A 21,897-nucleotide genomic window follows, 5' to 3' on the forward strand; every position below is an offset into this window, starting at 1 on the left:
AGCCCTCACTGGTGGAGGGATGGCCATCCCAAACCCCTCAGCTTGTGGTAACCCAGCTGGCCATCCCTCTTTGGCCTGGTATCTGCGAGCCCCGAACTTTACTAAGTGGAGACATGGAAGAAGATATGGAGTAGGAGTAAATGCTTTCTCTCGTATTGGCTGTTTAGCCATGCTCTGCTGTTCCTCAAGGATGTGTTCCTGAAAAGTGCAATGATTAGCAGTACAATGGGTGGAAAAGCAATTTTTCTGTAACATGGAATTCCTGACCATTGCCCCATTTTTTCCATCCTTCACCCTTGACTGATCTTGGCTTATCTGAGTAAGATGGGGATGAAGGCAATTACAAGGTACCAGTTCAGAAAGAGGCAGCAAGAGTGCTCCCAGTAAAAGAGGGGAATTCAGTCTCACAGATGAAGTGGCTGAGCTCTGTCAGGGTGGCAGTGCCTTCTGAAAAGCCAGTGTGTCCTGCAGCTGGCAATCCCACTGCAGCTCCTGCCTTTCTGTCCTCCACGCTATACACGCTGTCCCTCTGTTTAAAGTGGACGTATTTCTTAACTCCCCACGGGTGCCTGCCCTCTCTTACATTAATTCTTATGGGAAAATTTGCTTTGCTATCCACCAACTTGACAGCTTCACCTGTGAGACTGATGGCAGTCTGCAGAGAGGGCTATTAAACAGTCAGCGACAACTCAGAAATGCTAGAGAGAGAAGTAACTATTGGCAAAACGGCCATTTTGTTTAAGTGCACCTGGCTGCTGCCTCACTGGCTAAAGGTGAGCAAATGCTCTTTCTGAACCTGCTTTTATTCCTCTCTCTTCACTTTTAGATTAACCCAGAATCTGCAGGCCTGAGAAGTGTGTGGAGGATGTGCTGGTAGGCAGCGTCCTGGGTCACCCCAGTGTTGCAGTGTGAGGAGGGCTCAACTTGCCTGGCCCCAGGACCTAAAATTTTAAGGCAGTCCTCAAAACAGACCTAGAAGACACTCCGCCTGCCTGCCTGCCAGTCTGTCACTCCTTAGATCCTCTGATATCTTTTCCCTCTCCCTCCACAACCCCACAGCCTAAAGTCACTCAGTGAAAGGTGCTACACACAAGTAGCAGATGGCCACGGCTTCAGCCTTCTCTCTATATATATGGAAAATATTTTGTCTGTTTGGGAGCCAGCTAAAGCAGGGATAGCTGACTGCAATCACAAGCAGCTACTGCAGGAGCAGGGAGACTAAATTCGAAATGTAGCCCAGAAAGGCTCCTTTACCTCTTCATTCAGTAGTCTCTTTGGTCTTGTAATTTGGGCACTGGGTGTTATCTCTGCATCCTAATTACATTTCCTCTGTGCCACAGGTTCAGTAAAGTACTTTGGGCAAATCTTTCTCTGCGCTGCACTTCCTCATCAGTTAAGTAGAGACCTTATTTCCCTCCCTGTCTAACACTCTTGTGAAAACGTAGTCATTAATCTTGTACTTGAGCATACCAATATTCTGATACGCCCACATACAATGGAGATAAGCAAAAGATAGAAGAATAAACAGTGAACTGCAAATTGCATCTCATTTCCACAATTGTTTCTTGACATTTTTTAAATGAAAGTACTTGCAAGAGTCCTTCTCAAAGCCCTCAAAGACCAGGCCCACATCTTTACCTCCAGTGCACAGTAATTGCAAACCTCTCCCCAACAGCAGTTTGGTGAGCAGAGCACAAAGAAGAGCCTGCAGCCTGCAGCTCACAAACAAAATCATAGTATGAGATTAAAGAAATAAAGAAAAGAAGGTTTACCTTGTTCAGATCAAAGATATCGAACACTCGTTTAATGTATAAATCTCCCTGTGGATCCAGCCCTTGCAGACCCAGAAGTTTCTTGAATTCATGCAGACTAAGTTGCCCAGATGGGCACTCTCTCATAAATTTGCTGTAATAATGGTGCATCTCTGGGGTAGGGCCATCACCTGGTAATGATTCATTGGCACCCATATTATTACACAGCAAATGTCTCTTTTTTTTTCTGTGCTTATATCTCTCAGTTTCAGCGGCTTGCTTACGACCAGAATTCAGACAAATACTGCACTTAAATGGCTACGGTAAACCTCTTACAGCGTAAGCTTCTATTTTTGTTTAGTGACTATCTGTACCCGTGTGAGATTACCTTTAATGCCTGGTTTTAAACCAACTGGGGTTTTATAACGTGGCTAAGGTACAAGTAAACAGAGCCTTGCTGAAATTATAATTCATGAAAATCCAATCTCTCCCACTGACTACAAACAGGCGTGTTAGAAAAGGGAAAAATAGACCCTCAAACTGGTTGACTTTAAACTATTTGCAAACCATTAGCAACACATAAAAGTCTAATCCTGGACTGGCTGTAAATAATAGTTACAATTTATGCTATAAATAAGTATGTAAAAGACCAAGAGTGTAAACACATATGCCTGTTGTTACATCCCCTCCCATGTAGGTGGATTAGCCTTTCTTAAGACAGAGTGTTTTGGACTCCTCCTTGATGCACTTCCTACCATGAATATGCTGTGCTGTCTCTTGTATCTGTGTGCAATTACATACTATTTTCCCTCTTTCAGCAAGAACTGGTGACGAGCCTGGTACCAGAACCTGAGCAGAACAGGCATCTTTTACAGTAACTTCTTTAACAAGAATCAGCTTGATCTGTTAAGTGATTAAATAAAAGTTTTCTTGCCGTTGGTCAATGCTGTATTCTGCTTTTTATTCTCTGGCTTTCAGAAACTGAACATTTTCTTCCTCTCTGAGGTCAGGGAAGGGGTTAAATGCCAAAAACACTTCTGCACTGATTAGCTGCTATACAGGGAGATGAACAGCTCAGGAGCACTACTATAGCAAAGGCAAATCTGGATCTAAAAATACCAGTGTAAAAATCATAGGATGTTAGAAATGTAGGGAGAAGACAGTCCCACCCACTTATCCTTTTCACTTACAATCACATGGTGGAATTAAAGAGTACAGTCCTGTGAGGTGCTGAGTGCCTCATGAAAAACAGCAGCCTCCCTCAGGCCCAACTTAAGCCAGAGAGCAATCAATATTTTACAGGATCAGGTCAATTTTCGCAGAGGATTCCACATGCTGAAAATGGGTTATGCTATAGCTCTCTCCACAAGGACATCATTAAGTTTCATAGCATATACTTCCTAATGAGGTGTATGAGAAAGAAAGTTTGAATGCTCTTCAAGTGCCCATGAACTTTTGAAGATCTTGCAGGAAGAAGATGTGAATGTTGTCATGGGGTCAGCCAAATGTGTCTGAGTAGGCAGAGCACATAGAGCAAACTGGGTGGCTTCTATGGTGCTGTCTTTCCTCCAGGGACCATCTCTGAGCCCTAAAGCAGCTGCTGATCCCAGAGATTGCATTTCTGTGGTGTCTGAGGGTGCAGGGGAGACCCCTGGGCTGGGAGAGCTCAGCTCTGCTGCCACAGTTGGGAGGGCAGGAGAGTTCTTGCATGACTCAGACCATTTATGAGGGAGCCTCCGAGATGAGGTGAAAAGGGACTGGGGGGGACGCAAGAGCATCCCTGCCACGCGGTGAAATGCTCTTCTGTGCAGACTGGGGAGTGCCTTCACTCAAGTCCACTGCTTTTCTGCAGGCAAATATCGGCCAGGGTAGCATGAGGGGCACAGGAAAAGCAAGCATGGGCAAGGGAGCTCAAGGAAAAGGAGCAGACAAGATTCTTGCGTATGCAGCATCTGACCAAACCCTGCTTTTCTTCTTCAGCTATCATGCCCAGGTCCCTAAAGCAATGAAAAAATCATTGTGTCATACACCAGAGAATGTGACTTAAGCAGGCTACACACTTTATCTAATATGATTAGGCAAGAACTGTCCATCAATGACTCACCCGGTGCTCATCACCCTTCCTCTTGGAACGGCATCTTGGAAAAAACCTGTTCCACACAGACAATGACAGCGCTCTTGCATCTCTTCACCTTGCCAAATGCTATTCCCAGGATCCCAATGAGGCATAGGAAACTTGGGAGTTGGTCACATCAGTGAAGATCCCTTTCCCCTCTCTCCCAAATTTCTCCTCCCCTGTTCCCCCCCCCAAAAAACCCACACAGCAGCTACCACCTTCATATAACAAGTCTTGGGAAAATGTACCCTTAGCAACTGAGGCACATTAGAGGGACTGCTGCACTGGCTTCAAAATGAGGTTTTAGAAATGAAATTGTGTTCAAATATTTCACCAGTCAGACTTTGTCAAATATTGCACAATAGGGTAGAAAACTTATATGAAAATGTAACTTTAAGATCATTCCAACTTTAATTTAATACATATTCTCAGGATCCCTTTAGTTTAATTTAACAATAAATAAAATACATGTAAAAGACAGCAAAAATGCCCAGGGAAAAAGTGACTTGATTCATAGTTTAGTCTAACAGCATCCCGCCCCTAGTGAGAAACTGGAACTGTATATAAGAGCTTGTATTAAACCCGACAAAAACAAAAACAAACAAACAAAAAAAACCCAGGAGGTGAGTTTTACGAAACACAAAAAGGCTAAAATTTACAACCTGCTGCATAGTTTGACAGCTGTTAATAAAGCCACACAGAGAAAGCAGGTGCTGCAAGAGTAGTAATTCTACAGAAATCATCTGTTCCTGAAGCCAATGGCAAGGGCACATTTCTGCTTCCATAAATAAAGAGACAACAATTCATAACAATGTGGAGCTGAACTGAAGAAATTAATATAGCAAAGGTGTTTTGAAGAAAACTCAAGTGAAGGGCATAGAGACTAGTTTGTGTAGAGCAAGCATGGTGAAGCACTTGCAAATGAGCTATCCATACCAAACTGGTCTGATCCTAAAAGATGAAGATAAAATGACAGCATCTACTGAGAACTACATTAGCCATGCTAAGAAGCTGCAGTAGCTTTCCGGAGTCTGTATAATATTCTGGGAATTAAGCAGTAGTTTCAAACAGGCAACAGTTAAACTGCATACTTTCACTGAAGATGACATCCCTGTAATACAAAAGATTGTTGGTTCAAGGACAGAGTACTGCAAAATCATGGGACAATGGCACACAGAAAATGCACGCTGTGGGTAAAGTAAAACTTTCTCTGCAGGGAAACATGAGAAAAAATCAGATTCATTAATCCTGTTCTGAAAACGGTATAAAATCTCATCATTTTGGAAGGTTTTTGGAAGGGATGACCTCATCTGAATTTCTTTCCAAGTGAAAAAAGGTAGTCTTATGATAGAGTTGGAAAATAGAGGTTGCTTTTCCTGTAACTTCACAGCAGGGTACTCAGAGACTACCTCAATATCAGAAATGGCAGATAAGTGGAAAAGAGAATATTCTCATTCCCCTGGGTATTACGAAAGCAGTGGTAACTCAGTTGTAAACAGCAGATACTAAATCCCTGTGTTGTAAAACAAGGAGGTCACACATCTTTCACCATGACAGATTCAGCTGAATGCCACCTATTTGAAGTGTAAGACAAAAGGAGACAACTGCTAGAGCCTGAAGTGATGAATGCTGATTTTTAAATGCATTCAAATAAAAAAACTTATCTAAAGTGTCTTAAGATGATTCTTCTCTAAAAGTTGTGTCACTTCTCCAATTCACTTTTTGTCTTTTCCTCTTGATTTTTTAACCCATTCTAGCTCACTCCATCCCCACTCGGCAATTTCTACCTGCCATTTGGTTTGAAAAGTGCCATTCCTTTCCTGCATGATTCAGCCTGTGCTTCTGGTCTTTGCCCTTATCTCACCCATCTTCCAGTGCCTTCCCTTCCCCTACCCCGCTGCTCTTGGATGTTATGTCCTGCTGATGTTGCGTGCACCTGCAGCTGCTGTTGCACCCTCGCAAGGCACCTGCTGCTGCTTGCTTCAGGGGCAGAGGGCAGCTACCTCTGCAGGACACGCTGCCAGCTGCCAACGTGCTTATGGCTATGCCTTGTCTCCCACCAGCTTCACCCTCCACCTGTGTCTCTAAGTCAGACACAACCTCCCAGCTCAAACCAGAACTAGGTGAGGTGTCTGAGAGACCACCTAGGCTAACCAAATGAAAAAGAGTCATCTGACAGCACACTAAATTGCCAAAAGGGGAGGTTATCCTCCTCGGAGAGATGAAATGGCCTGCCTTGATCAGAAAACTTACCCCATGGAGGCTTTAACTTTTTTTTTTTTTGAGTCCCAGACTGAGCATCACGATCATCTCCCTTTAGCCCACTCTCCACTTTTCTACTAATTTGAATGAGTGTTTAATTTCTAAACCATACTTTCCTCCTCCTATGTACGTTATAAGGAAAACCAAGCTAACCTTTCCTCCTCCCATATCTTCATCAGAATGGGGGCTTGCTTTTAAGGATCGATGCCCTCTCCTCTATAAACCGGAAGCAAACCAGAATAAACCCTATTGAGGCAAGATTCTAGTAGGACACAATCTCCAAACTCTGTGCCTCAGAAGAGAGGACCCACCGATTTCCTCCTAACCCAAGTATGGGGAAGAGGAAAAGAGAGCTCATAATTACTTTCTCTGGCATTTTAACCATGGCATACAAAGCAAAGCATGCAGAAATATGTGTACAAATGCTTGATTATTATCTGATTGAAAACATTGATCAAGCACTGGCACAATTTTGGTAGTTCGTAATCCAATCCCTTGTACACCTCATATTATATTTCTACCAGGAATCAACTCCTTGGGTCTGTGAAAGCTTTTAAAACACAAACAGAACGCAGTGACCATATGAAAAGATATCTATAGAAGCCTGTTATGTCTGATTCCTTTTTGTACTAATGCTCCATTATTCGTGACTCAGATTTTAAGTACAGCATAGTGGTACATGTCCTGGTGATGAGATAAGAAATTGTGCTTATCTTAGTTGTGGGTAGATTAGCCTCGGCTTTTTTGTCATTAAATTAACCACTTACAGATATGACTCTTTTGATCTTGTTAGCCACACACAGTACAGCACGCCAGTATCTATAAATACCCAGCAGATTGAGCGTAATGAAATAACAAGTCTTACGCTCCCCGCGAAATGCATTTATAGTCCATTTGTTTTCATTGTAATGATTATGGGAAGTACTCTGAGATACTGACTTTCTGTTTTCCATTTGGAGTTGAAGACGTAGTACTAAGGGCTCACTTCTGAAACGGTTGTTTGCATTATGGTTTCTAGTGGTCCAAGAGATATATCCTCCTATGACAGCAATGCCTACAGGGTCAGGAATATTCTTTTTTTTGGTGGCTATTGCAAATTCACTGATTTTTCTGGACTGCCTTGTGGGCATCAGGGAACAGCAAGTGGGACCAACAACCTCTGATTAAGGACAGAAAGATAGTCTAAAGACAGTTAAACTGTTACTTTTAAGTGGTCCGATTAGAAACAAAAATAAATGGTTCTGTCATCCAGTGAAAATCCGAGATGCCAAAAAGGTGTCCTGACTCCACCTGTGAGAAATAAAAAATGAAAAGTAACTGCTCTTGCATGCTGATAATCTGGGGAGGAAGGAAAAAAAAATCTTAAAGATTTTCAACTGTCTGTAATTATCATTATCTTAAATTTATTTTTAAAGGGTCATTTTCAATTTAATTTCATAAATTCTTGTTTCTAGGGTGCCAAAAAATCTATATATTATGGGCCCTATCTCTGATTTAACCTCCACCGCAACAAGATTTTGATGCTGCAGGCTGTTTTCATAAGCATAAAGCTTAGACAAATTGGCTTTTTCCAGTTAACAGCATTATAGATTCCTCAACAACACTAAATCCTAGCTTTTTGTCTTTATCTGCCTACACAGCACAGCTATTTGGAAGAACTTCGGATATTAAAATATCCTTTTTTTTTTCTTTTCTTTTTGCCAGTAATCAAACCCACAGACTTAAGCATTTTGGAAGAGAGGAAACAGCGCCAATGGAGAGACACATCAGTAAACATTTAATTGAAAGAAGAGACTGTCTCTAACTAGGTGCCGTTGCATCGATTGGAGATGCTCTCCTTGATGTCGTCTCTTTCCCTACAGACACTGAGCAACTTGCATCTCCTAGTGGCTCCAGTTAGAATTACAGTTATTTGTTGCAACTGTTAAATAACAGTTTGTGTTTAATGGTTCTTGTTTCAGTGCTTTTCTCTGTCTGTGGGAAATGTAGACTTGGCTCTCTCTGCAGGACGACACCATTTTTTTTATATTTCTTCTCCCTTCTGGAGGCGAGTACCTACTTATCTTACTCCTGTCTATTTCTACTTTTTGGCTCTACTTTTTTCATTGCACTTCTTGCTTCTTTCCCTTTATCCTTTACAAGAAATAGCACTATCTTTCTTCAGATTTCTGATCTCCTACATGCTAACTCAAGTCTACCTTCTTTCCCCTGCTCTGTTTTAAAGGTTGCTTTCTTTTAGAGGGCAGGCAGGGAAGAAAAATAGCAGTATTACTGTTTTACAAACTTTTCAAATAATAGTAAAAATAATGGCAATAAAAAAAAAGAGAAAAAGAAAATTTGGATTCATTTCAGTTGTCCAAAACATGTAGTTCTGAAGAGGTTTTGCTTTGGAGAGGGTGGAAAAGAAGAAGTAGAGACAAAAAACGCTCACATAACATTCGAGTAATGAAAGGGAGGGAACATGAGTATTTTAAGATTCTTGTCCAGTCCTAACTGCAAGAAATCTAACTTCATCTTATTTTGTAGATTTTTGAAGAGCTCTTCTCTTAAGCAACCTAAACAACATTGAAAGGAGGCCAACAAATCCAGTTTTCTGAATTTAAGTAGTGCTGCACAGCTGCTGGAAATCATTGAGAAAAAAAAATCCTGATTATCTACCTCCATCTTATAAGATATCACTACAACAAAGTCTTCTACTGTTCACACTAATGTATACATTTTATGACAAAAATAGTCCAAAAACAGTCTTACCTTGTTCACATCAAAAATATGAAACACTTTTTCAACATACATGATTGCCTGAAGGTTCATACCATGTGAACCAAGTATTGCCTTAAACTCCTGAGTGAGCTGTCCAGCAGGGCACTGGTTCATAAATTTCTTGTACCATTGGTGGTTTTTCTATAGCAGCAAATATGGGCTATCCCCAACCATTTCCCTTGCACTCATCATGCCCAGCCTGCGCTATTGGCTGGCACGTGGTGCTGCTGTATTCCTGGGCTTGCCTCCAGCTCAGCCACAAACTAGGAGCTGCAAAACCACCACAAACCTCTTAATGACCCCTGCAGGTCGACATGAGGTAGAAGGAGAAACTGTGAGGGCTCTCCCTCCAGATCTGTTCGAACGCGAGCTGATTTTGTCAGTAGCTGGATCCTTCCCTCTGGCCAGAGCTACCCCAACACCTCGAGGCGGTCCGGGGGGCTCACTGCTTCTGCAGAGATGCTCTTGAAGTCAAAACATGAAATCTGTGCTCATGTGGTGTAAGAGCCTGCACCAGGTTAGCTGCCACTGTGTTCTCAGCCATGGTGCTCTCACTAACCTCCAGCCACTAAAAATGTGCTGGCTATGGTGATTTTGAATGCTCCCCAAACCGTGAAATGGTGTTGCTGTGCTTTCTTCGAAGGACTTTGCCTTCAGTCCCTTGGAAAATAGGGCAAGTCACAAATACTGCAAAATACTTGTAATGTATACGACAACTCTAGCACAGGAAGAATTAGTTCCTGAGATACTGGTGTTAGTGTCTGCCAGTAAGTGTTCATCCTACTGAAGGAGGATTATCTGCAAACAGACCATACGGGTATAACATTAGTTTTGAAAACAAATGTTCTGATAATCTCTCACGTGAACTGTCAGATTAAAGTCAAAAATTGGTGAAATTCACACACGAGAACCTGAAAGTTATTCAGAAAGTATGTAAAACAGAACTAAGGAAATTTAGGAAGGAGGCTTTTCTGCTAAAGGCATTTATGACACTTTCTTCCATTAAAAATGCATCCTCTGTATTTGAGTTATCTATACTGTCTAAACCAAGCCTGAGATAACTGCTTTCCATATAGTCTTAAGGCAAAAAGAACCTGGAACGCTTTCTTATTCCTTTCATCCTGAAACAGTAAGAGCATTGGGAGGCGTGGGGGGGGCACTGAAATGTAATTATATAACTTCATATGCATAATCCACTTAACGCACATTCTGTTCACACAGTCTCAGTGAGGGCTATACAATCTCAATGATGGGTACTCAGATAATACAGGGATAGAAATTTGAGTATTTGAAGTATGGCTCTTTCAATATCATGGTTTATAAGGACACTTTCAGCGATTTCAGGTTCAGGGAGTAGCCTGCAGCCCACCAAAGTCTGTTATTTGCTTGTCATCTCATATCCTGAATGCCAAAGGTATGCTGTGAGAGGTTACGTCCCAAATTCTTTTCTTCATCCAGCAATGTCAAAGATTTGGCACTGATTTTACCATCACAGCAGCTGACAAAATCTGATCCTCCAACAGAAGAAAAATAACATGTAGACTTTATATAAAATGAACCTAACTCTGCAATTCTCAACCTTTGAGAAACCTAAAAGTAAAATTGCGTTGTAGTGGAAAATACAGTGTGAACAATAATAACTTCTTGCATCCCTAAATCTTATGACACTTCAAAGGGATTAGGAGACTTGACTTATGTGACATCTCTTTCACAAATAGATTAAAAATGATATTTCTCTATTCTGTTAAGAAAGACCTAAATAATTTCTATTGACCAAAGCAGGTAGGTTGTTATTGCACCAAAGTGTAAGGCAGGACAGAGTGCATGTGGTCCATCTAACCCTGTGAAGAGCTGAGTCGTATTGAAATTAGATCCTTTGGCTCCACTGAGCATAGAAAGGAGCTTGAGCTGGACTTCTATAGCAATCCAGAAGACAAATGTGCTGTGATTGTACTATACACAGGTCAGGTTTTAGAAGCAAGCTTACTTATAAAGCAAACATTTAAGAATAGGCAAACCACTGAATTAGACTGCCTTCATAAATCTGGAAGCTACCTGGTGAAAAACTAAGGCTATCTTCTTATCATTCATAGCAGCAAAACACACTAACATGGTTTACCAGTTATAAAGCCATCAGACACAGTTATTTGGCTTAAATGCATCACGAAAAATCTCTCCAGAAAAATCTTTCAAAATAGAAGTGCACCTGAGCTGTGCACAGTTTACTTCAACTCAAATTTTAAAGAGCGAGATACAGGAGCAGATTCTTTTTCTAACATTATTCCATGCAATCTCATGATGTTCCCACAGGAGAGCTTCTTGCATCACAATGCTGTGGATGGTAAATGACTTGCATGTGTTCAAACGGACTGGACAAATCCGTAGAAGAAAAACTCAGTGAAGGCTGTTCAATACAAAATCACCACCATTAGCTCTGGAAATGAAATGCAAGCCACAAATTCATGGAAACTGGGAGGGTATTCTGGGCAAGCATTGATATATAGTTGCTCTGTTCTTATATTTTTCCTATGGCGTCTGCTACTGGCCATGATACAAGGCTAGACGGGCTTTTAATTTTGCTTGGTAAGTCTGTTCTTACAGTCAGCAAGGGTGTATATAAAACTTGTGTTTTAAAATCACAGCATTGTCCACTCTCCTCCATCAGGATTCACATCACTACAACATCTGTAAGTCATGTAAAGCTCCTTTAACAGAAAGGAACATAGGTTTCCAGTGTGTGATTCATCTGGCCTGTTTAGACAGGTGTCTTGCAATGAGATGAATCACAAACTAGAAGTGCCTATTTCTTTCTATTGGTTTATACCTGTGAGAAAAGCTTAAGTGTAGCAGATACCTACAGTGTAGGCATTTGTATTTATTAGATAAAACCTGGTTCTCCTTTGCTAATCAGTGAGCAACATTCTTGATTTTTGGTGAAATGAACATCATTCCTTGAATTTCTTTTCTCCTGAATAAGCTGTTCCAGTATGACCCATGGAAATCTTGAAGCTGCTAAAGAAGAGAGGGTAGGAGACAAGACCTTAAAACACTCTAAGAAGGTAAACTAAAATGTCCCATGTTTTTTCCACAAAATTATACCTAGAAGAAAGTAAAATTATAATAAACACAATTCCATTTTACACATTTCCTTTCAAAGCCTTTGATAAATTTTAAAACAGAAGGGTTTTTTTGTTTACAGCAGATTGCAGCAATGCGCTTAGGACTATGAAAAACTTCTATAGCACATGCAGACTTAATATCTAATCTACTACAATGCACCACTCCGTATGTTCTCTTCTCAACACTCAAGACCAAATCTTCAGTAAATATAAACTGTTCAAGTGCAACTGAGATGGATTCAGGATATGATTCACTCGCAAGGAAGCACATGTATTTTTGCCTTTCAAATAGGAGGGCATATGCCTTTCAGTTCAGTAATGGTGAAATGAACAGAGATGTTGCAGAACAGAATGGGGAATGGAGAGCAACAGCTTTTTACCTTGACTTTGGCCAAGGCCTTTGATGTGGTCTCTGTTAGGACAGATTTACCAAGTGAAATTAAATTTGGTGAGATACAGACTAGATAAATGGACAATAAAGTGGGTAGGAAAGCGTCTTGGCTGTTGGGCTCCAAGGGTAGTGATCAGCAGTACCAAGTCCAGCTGGTAACTGGCTACTCGTGGCAGCCCACAGGGATCAGTACTGGGGCCAGTACTGTTTAACGTCTTTATTAGTGACCCAGATGATGGGATCAAGTGCACTCTCAGCAAGTCAGCAGAAGATGACAACTTGGGGGAGCAGTGGATACACTGGGGCAGGACTGCCTTTTGGAAGGACTCAGAGAGGCTGGAGAAAGAGGCTGGCAGCACCCTCCTGGCATTCAGCATGGGCAAGCCCCACATCCCACCCTTGGGCTGGGGTGGCCCCACGCAGCAGCATGGGCTGGGGCTGCCTAGCTGGAAAACAGTTTTGCAGAAGCAGACCTGGAGTCCTGATGACCAGCAAATTGCACACAAGCCAGCTGCGTGCCCTTGGAGCGAAAGCAGCCAACCACCTGCAGGGCTGCGTTAGCACAGGTGCCACCAGCCAGTCAAGGAAAGCACTCCTTCCCCTCTCTCTGGCACAGGTGAGACTGCCCCTGGAGCACCATCTCCAGTTTGGGGCTCCCCAGCACAAGGCAGACCTGCTGTGCTGGAACAAGCCCAGCAGCAGGCCACCGAGCTGCTTGGGGGCTGGAGGCCAGGGCATGGGAGGAGAGGCTGTGAGAGCCGGGCTCCTGCAGCTGGGAGGAGGGAAGGCTGAGGGGAGCCCCTGTTGCTGCCTGCAGCTGCCGCCTGGCCCGGTGTAGAGAAGATGGAGCCAGACCATTTCCAGAGGTGTGAGACAAGCACAAGCAGGAACATGGGAAATTCCAACTCAGTATAAGGAAAAAATTCCCTTCATGAGGGAGGTTGGGCACTGGAGCAGGTGCCAAGAGAGGCTGAGGAACCTCGTTGCTGAGAGATGGTCAAAACTTGACCAGACGAGGCCCTGGGCAGCCTTGTGTAACTGGACCTACTTTGAGCAAGAGGTTGCACTAGATGACTTTCTGGGGTTTGGTCACATGAAGAGGTTTTAGTACCATTGAAGTTTGAGAAATTTCACTGATCTGCCGATGTTTCAGGACAAAATTCCAACACTTCTTTGAGGTGACATTGCCTGGGGATTCATCTGACTAAATATATCCTGTATTGAGACAAATTTTGCTATGAACTAAGTTTTTGCTTCAAATGCCTGCAGGTTCTATGTTAACAACGCTCTTCCCAAATGTAAGGCTTCAACTGTGCTATATCCATCTTTGGTCTTATAGCTGTCTCCTCCTGCCAAGACTGACTTTTCTTCATTGCTCAGACATTACTTTGGTTAGAGAAATGTCGATATAGTCAGAATGATCAAGTACAAAGTGAGGATACGGTTACTGAGGAAGCCTGTACCAAGCCATAGAAATCCCATGTGCTTTACTCTCAGATGGCTAGAATCCCAACAGATCACTCTTTTTCTTACTTAAATCAGTTTCCTAAGCCTGGCTGCAGTCCCATCAAACAGCTTCACAGAAAACCTACATTACAACAGAAAAATACACATATCATACCAAACTGAACAGAGTCAGGGTGAATCCCAGAGTAGAAGCTTATAAAATCCCTGGCATGTGGCTTAAAAGATCCTGGCTCTCATTTGCCACAGGCTTTACAGTGAGGCTCTCACAAGACTTTACCCAAGGCAAGGGAGAAATAAAACTGAGCTGCAGCTCATCTAGATGCTGTGTTATATCTGAATCTTGTAGTAATACCATTGTCATTTCATTAAAAATAGTTAGGCTTTTTTAATAAAAAAGGAAAAAGTAAAACATTTGGGTAAAACATTCTAGTTCAGCAAATTCATTTTGCTAAGCATTCCATCTTTTCCAGTCACTAAATTATAAAAAAAACCAGATTGGACAAGGGGAAAAACCTGACAGCGTTTTATGTGGAAGCACATGCCACATTTTTCATATGATCACTGGCTGCAAAAGGATACTGATTATACAATCTCAAATATATGGCTATTCTAAACATACCATTCCAATCCTGCCTTCTAAATAACTCTTCCTGGACTTTCTGCTGCAACAGCTCAATTAAGAAAATACACAATAAAATCTATGCCTCAGATTACGGAAGCTAATGGAGGAATGTTAAAACATCTTGCAGAAGAGGAGAAGAGCATCAGATCTTTAGCTGGAAACTCATTATTAAATAATGAAGTTATAAACCTGGCATAACAGTTTTACAGTGGATTTTATGAAGCCCTAAAGGCCAAATTGTTGTTTAATTTCTTTAAAATGGAGGGAAGACTTCCAAACGGATAAAACATTGAAACATCTTTTTCTGCCTAATATGGAACATTAATTAAACAAGCTCGTCTGGGAACAGCAAAACAAAAGCAGCCTAGATTTGTACCAAAATCTCCTCACTCTGGTACCTCTGCTCCACTCTGTATCCTCACCACGCAAAAGAAAACAAATGCCTGATTATTTGCCAGCCAGCTGCTGCCTGAAACAATGGCTAAAAGCTGAATTCTGCTGGAGTGGAGCAGTCGTTCTGCATGTATCCCTGCTACCCAGCTGCCAATTTTCATGAAACCTTCAAAAAGGAACTAATTATCTGAAATTTCTATGCCTTCAAATTTGATTGAAATGCGCCTATTGATTAAAAAGTTGTGGAGTGACAGCAAAAGGGGATCAGAGACTGATAGATGGGACCATGTAACAGCCTGTGTTACATGTGTATATCTGACCTGTGGCTCTGATCTGCATATAACTTGTTAATTTTAAGATATACCTCTTATATGATAACTTGAGTAAGCTACTCACTTGCTAAGGCACTGGGAGGCAGGGCCTGTGATTAGTAACTTAAAAAAAAAAACCCAAACAAAGACACAAAGAAGGTCCCCACCTTTTTAGTTTGGAGTTCTTTCCCTATTTAGACAAGCCCCAGGTTCACACAAAGCTTATCTTCACACAGACTGACCTGGGCAAAATAATTTTTTCTTGTGGAATGGTACTATAAATAGCCTAGAAATGGAAAAGCACTCTTCACGGCTTTAACCTGTTGGATCATAACACTCAAAGTGTATAAAAAAGCAGAAATCAGCATCTATACACACATTCTCAGTATTAAAAATATTACTAAAAAGTTGCTTTGAAAATATTAGTCTAAAATAAATTTTGGAAATTGATTTTCAGGAGCACTAAGATGTCAAGGGCCCTTTGGCACACACAGCAAAGCTAAACTGAAAGAGCTCTCAGGGGAGCTCAGACACTGTCCACGTGCAGCACTTAAGAACGTAAACACTGATAAAGTTTTACTGGGGAGCACAATGCATCAGTACATTATTTGTTAATTAAAAAGAACACAATAGAGTGACAACTTTGTCCCAATCAGATTTCATTTTAATGGACCTGAGGTTTGCTGGCCAACTTAGCCAGAAGTAAGTGTGTAATTATCACACTTACCGAATTACATGATTCTACTTAATCACATTCCAGGATATTTAATCATCTAATAACCATCTGAAAAGAAAATGCCACATGTGGAATACAATTTTACAGGAGCAGTACTTGAAAATTGTTTTAAAAAGAGAATTATGTAATACCAAAAAAGACAAGCTAAATTTTAGGGGGAAATTAGCATAAGAAGAATACTTAATATAACAAAAGTACTGGCTCTGGGAATTCCTAGGCTACTGGGCATCATGCCAGGAATTAAGTGTTGGATGTACAAAGGATGTACACATGGTATTGTCTACTTTCAGCAAATGAAAAATGAAAAGTAGTGAAACAAGTATAACTGATTTTCATAATAAAGGACAGAAAGGTCATTTCTAGAGATTGAAATCTGGAATAGTTCTGTCTACAGTTTGGATCATCAGTTTTAACCTCCTGCTAAAGTCATTCATGTAATGTAATAACACATTTTTCATTACACTCTGAATTCATTGAGGTCAATGGCACGGGTAGAGAGTGCTAATGCTTTCTTTTTTAATAGATTTTTATACCAGGATGGGCCCATGTGTTCCTTCAGTTGAAAGTTGACTTTGACTGTTGGTGAGGAATTGACAATTCAACCTAAACCTTATTTCAGTCAAGGGCAAACACTGCTGTTGGAATTGCGTATGACTCTCCATTTCTTTTGCAATATTTGATAGGAAGTGATACTTTGGCCCAAGGGGGAAATAATAAGGCATGGTCTTCTGGATGGGTCTTGTGGCTGAAAGAAACTTGTATGAACACTGAGCTGGAAAAACGAGAGGCAGCAATGCCAGCAACAGCCTTTGGATGTCTTTGGGTTCACTTGGGATGTTAAGCAGTAAAATTGGGATGAGAGATCAAAACGAGACAGACGTGTCTTTGGAAAAGGGGGATTGGCTGATACCAGACTAAGCCATACAAGGTGCTCAGAACAAACCCAGAAGTATTTCATGTGGTGAAAGAAGGCATCATATTGTTTCTATGTTGCATATTCCCTAAGCTTTTATACCTGTGAAGCCAGGCAAGCACTTAGTGCTTAAAAAAAATAAAAAAAAATAAATTGCAATCAGGGTTATGTAAATAAAACTTTCAATTGCAAACACACAATGAAACTAATAATAGAAATTCAGGCTTCAAAGATGAGAAACTATTCAACATGTATTAGAATGACTGTATATGACGTTCAGAAGGATAAAGTTTACTGGGTGAAAAGCATTCAAAATTGTTGGCCATTCACTTTTTTTGCCAGCAGTCTTCTATTTAATCACCTCTGAATCGCCTCCATCACCTCAGCATTACCAGAGCTTTGAGATGTGCTATCCAATAGATCAAATGATATCGCCGTGAGAAAGCCATGCAGTTAAGAATGAATTCTTACCTTATTCATGTCAAATGTGTGAAATACTTGTTCAACATAATTGTTAGCTTCTGGAGTGAGTCCATGCAGATCCAGAACATGTTTAAATTCATGCAGACAAAGCTGTCCAGATGGGCACTCCTTCATAAATTTTGTGTACAAGTGATGAATTTCCATGGCATTAATATCATCCGCTGATCCAGCGGCACCCATAGTGTCAAACATTCCCAACCCCCTTTTTCAGTATTTATTCATCCAAATGTTCATTCTCCTTTGATCTAATTGCTTCCCAACAACAACCATCCAAACAGCAACTCTGCTTCTGAGAGCTACGTTAAACCTCTTACAGATCACTACAGATATAGACTAAGTAAATATAGCATCCTGGCAAGATTACCAGTGCCCAGTCTTAGAGTAGCAAGGTTTTGTAAGTTGATCACGGTCTTTACGCCCAGTCGGTTCTCAGAGCATCAGCACAGCATGAGGACAAATTACACTGCTGCAGATGGTGACCCAATTTGCACTGGCCTTTACGGTGTTGAAGTTATGTAAATTGTCTGCCTACCAAATAAGCAACTCAGAGAAACTTTGAGGACAGTTTCTAAACCTTTTAAAAATTCACACAGATCTAACTAAACCTCCAGCCCAAATGTCCTTTCACTATTGCAGGGGCTATATATATAATGGTAATGCACATACTCTTTACAGTAGCTTATACAGCATATTGGCACTCCTGAGGGTGGACTGAGTTGCAATGGCTTTCTCCTTGCACCATATCTTTCCTGGGACAAGAGCCACAAAGAAAAAGATAGGCTGATGAATATGTTAAAGGACAAGAGAAGTTAAGCAAAGTCCAACTATGAAACCTGAAGATGTAGCTGTAAGAGCTGCGAGAGCTTTAAACAGTACAAAGCATAGACATAAATGATATTCAAATCCCACCCTCAAGTGAAGCCTCTCAGAACATGTCGTCTATCCTCATTTTAATATCTGGATACCTTTTGGACAGCTGCCTTGCAGCACAAATGCATCCTCTGACTTTTCCTTTTTATTACTTCTTTATAAACCATGGTTCAAATCTTTGCTTGCAGACATTATGGGCCAAGCCTGCAATATGATTTGACTTGGATAACCTGAGGGAACTTAAAGCAGATATCTACTAAGCCCAAAACATACTCTGCTGTCTCTAGACAGCAGTCGTACAAGCATCCGAGTCTGGCATAAGCAAATATTGTCCTAAAGGCTGCTCCCCCACTGCCACTGATCGTTCAGTCCCATGCCTTCCCTTCCCTTAGGCCAGCAGGAGTGTTTGCATGGCTGCACTTGGGAACAACTGCAAGAACTAGCCCAGGTAAAAGCTTGCAATAAAATAAAATACTAATAAAAATGGTTAGCTTTAAACAAAAATATTTAAATTTTGCATTGTCTGGTCTCACAAAACCAAGTTGTGCAAGAAACCAGACAGTGGGCATGGAGAGTTGTGAGCAGCAGAGTGAGTGCAGGACTGCTTCTTTTGGTGGTTGAGATTGTGGAAACTTGTAGTGTAATATTATAATGTCTATACTGTATAGCAGTATATAGCAGTTTACAATATTTAAGCCTTATTGTATAAACTATGGCACATACAAGCTGCTGGAATGTACAAACATGGCTGTTATGTTTAAGAATGACCTACCATAAAGGCGTAGTCTCACCTATGAGATCGTAATGGGTTCTCCAAAGGGGAAGGGCGAGCATGAAATGGCCAGCATTTCTATTTTGCTCTGAAGGTTCAGCTGCCCGTGGAGCGTCCACGTACAACTGCTCGGGCTGCACAAGCTGGATCTCCCTCTGGGTGAGGTTTGGACATGGTTAGCCGTGAAAGTGGTATCCACAGCCATGAGACACAGATCTCTTACAGTTTGGATCTTGAAACTACAAAAAAAGCCTCATAGTCCTGTGACTGCACCTTGTTTTCAAGCGACATGGGAGCCGAGAGGCTGCACACCCGCTGGGTGAGCGCAGTGGGGGCAGCATGGCAGGGCCTGGGCTGAGCTGCCCCGGCGGGCTTTGGCGAGGGCAGAGGGTTAGGGCAGCCGGTGTGCCACGGCGTACAGACTCACGCGGTCCTCCGGTTTTGAATTCTTGAGACAACTGAAGAGCTGGGACACTCGAATCACCTAAGTTCAGAATTGCAAAATACTTCTTGGAAGTGAGTACAAGCCCTCACCGCGGAGGGCAGCAGGGCTGCAGCAAACTGGGCTGTGACCGGAGAGGACTTGCTTGCTGCATGTACTAATGGCATAAGCCACTCTGCAGCGACTCAGGACAGCGCTGCTGGGGAGGGAGAGACGGGAAAAAAGCACCCCGGGTGTCAGGAGGACTCCGGCAGCAACATACACAGTAGCTGTCATTAGTAGGGTTTTTTTTTAAGCTCCAGTCTTTCCTTGCAGCCCTTTCAAGAGTCTCTACAGAGCAACAGTAGCTGTCTGCTAATGTGCTACCTGATACAGGATCACAGCCTTCAACGCTGAGAGGCAGCAGGATTTACCAGTGTAAAATACTGAATAAAAGCAAAATAAATCCCTAAATGTGTGAACTGCTATTTGGAAATGCTCTACCGCAAAATATCAATGACAGGCAAAGATTCGCAGACTCTCTAGAAAGAAACTGTATTTATAATAAGCAAGAACAGCAAAAAAAAAGTGTATATGTACCAAATTTCTGCTTCGGGCAAACAGTAAGTGTTTTAAAACTCAGATGTAACTTAGACTTTTATTTCTCCAGAAATAACAGAGCATTCAAAAGAAAAATCAAAGGTTTCAAATTCCAGAAGCCAAGGGCATTTTCTTTCTTTAAATACAAGACTTGAATACAAGACTCCATAGCAATTTTTGTACGTTGTGAATATCAAAGACTAATTTTTGTATGTTGTGAATATCAAAGACTAAGCCATCTCAGTCCTTGAAAACATACTTCCTTCATATAACATGGAGGGATCTCCTACCTCTGTTGTGTTTGTCCTTGCAGAAGACAAGATTAACATGCCAAAGAAATCTGCATTTTGTTTAAGTAACTCTCCAAGATAATCATCAAGCTGTTCCAAATCATCTACTTGAGGAATCTGAAAAAAATTAAATTTTACAGTGCAACATTTAACAGAGTAAACAAACATATGAACAAACAAGACATGCTTATTGGCAGAAGGTCAGAATTGGAAAAGAAGTAAGACAGAACACCCGGGAGATTAGAAAAAGCAGTACAACAATCCGGAATAAAATGGGAATGTGGAAACAGAATTAAGCGCAAGTAGGAGAAGAAATTGCTTTCAAAGGAGCTCTTATAGGCCATGTTTCTATTAGGAGTGCTGTACAGGTGGATTATAATGATGAAGTACACACGGATTAGAAAGGCTATGCTGGAAAAACTGTTCTTTTTTTCTTTTTTTTTTTGAAAACAGTTTAATACTACCACTCTGAGGAAAACTGACTTCTCTAGTTAAAGCACAATTTTCTTAGAATTGTATCTGCACCTGGGTGAGTCAGGGATTAGATTTCTTCACATGCATGGCCCTACAAGCAAAGTCCAGAAAACAGAAATGGAGTAAGTGAGCATGCAGAAGAAAGAGGTGGTGACAAACTTGCATGCTGGGTCTGCAGCAGTGTGATAAAATGGGAGGAAAAAACAGCTAGAAGAGGAAAAGAAACATGGACAAGAGAGCCTGGCAGGAGTTTGAGAACATAAGACCCTACAACAAAGGATGAAAAAATTAAATTTGATTGTCATAAAAGAAGTACATGGCCTGGAAACAAGAAACTGAACATATGCATGGGGGGGGGGGGGGGGGGAAGAAGAGATTTTAATTCCAGAGTGTTCGTCCTGTCCACATCCACAGCGCTACATAGAACCCATCACCTGAATAGTGGCTATGAACCACATGCTTAGTTTCCTGTGAACATGGTGAGATAAAAGCCAGGTCACCTGGAGCCTCTCAGCATGGTGCCAGATGGCACCTGCACTTAGACCTGCATGATGTATTGGAAGTGACTCAAGATTACTGACAGAGGTTATAAAATAAAGGTCCTTGAGGCTCTTATGAGTTTTGTCCAGGAGACTTTGAGTCCTCTTTTTGCAGTGCTATAAAATATGTGAGAAAATGTAATGAAGGATTTCTAACCTAAAAATTGCAGACAGTGAAGCCCGTTATATCAAGGCAGAGACATCAACAGCCGTTTTATGGACAAGCTTCAAGGGACTAAGCTTTTCTCCCACAGCAGAATTCTCACCAAGTCTCTCTAAGTGTTATATATTAGTATCATCAGTCTCTGCGATTCACAGGAATAAGACGTTTGGACTTTAAGGCCATAGAAAGCCCGCACCATTTAGAATTTTTATCTGATCCCTTTGCTACAGTAACAGGCAACAAGCTTAACTGCGGCCATAAAAATAGCAGATCACCAATCCAAAAAGTCTTGTTTTCCTTTGATAAGGAAAGATAGCCTTAGGAGAGGCTTTCTGGGATGCTTCGAAATATTCCTGCAAAATGATTTGCGACAGAATCACTCGGAAGTTTTAAAGAATGAACGTTTGCATCGTTACAATGTGGAACTAATTGCCACAAGGTGGT

The 21,897-nt window shown here is 41.4% G+C and overlaps 1 protein-coding gene across 3 annotated transcripts in view; it reads right to left on the reverse strand.

Moving 5' to 3' along the window:
• The window catches only part of GUCA1C (guanylate cyclase activator 1C), an 86,354-nt gene that overhangs the window by 22,896 nt on the left and 41,561 nt on the right, over nt 1-21,897 (reverse strand). For all 3 annotated transcript variants that reach the window (XM_064521965.1, XM_064521969.1, XM_064521972.1), the window contains one exon: nt 20,278-20,394. In XM_064521965.1, coding sequence (XP_064378035.1) covers nt 20,278-20,394 — 117 coding nt within the window. The remainder of the gene's footprint in view (nt 1-20,277; nt 20,395-21,897) is intronic.

Source organism: Dromaius novaehollandiae, chromosome 1 (assembly GCF_036370855.1).
Source record: "Dromaius novaehollandiae isolate bDroNov1 chromosome 1, bDroNov1.hap1, whole genome shotgun sequence".
Lineage (NCBI taxonomy): Eukaryota > Metazoa > Chordata > Aves > Casuariiformes > Dromaiidae > Dromaius > Dromaius novaehollandiae.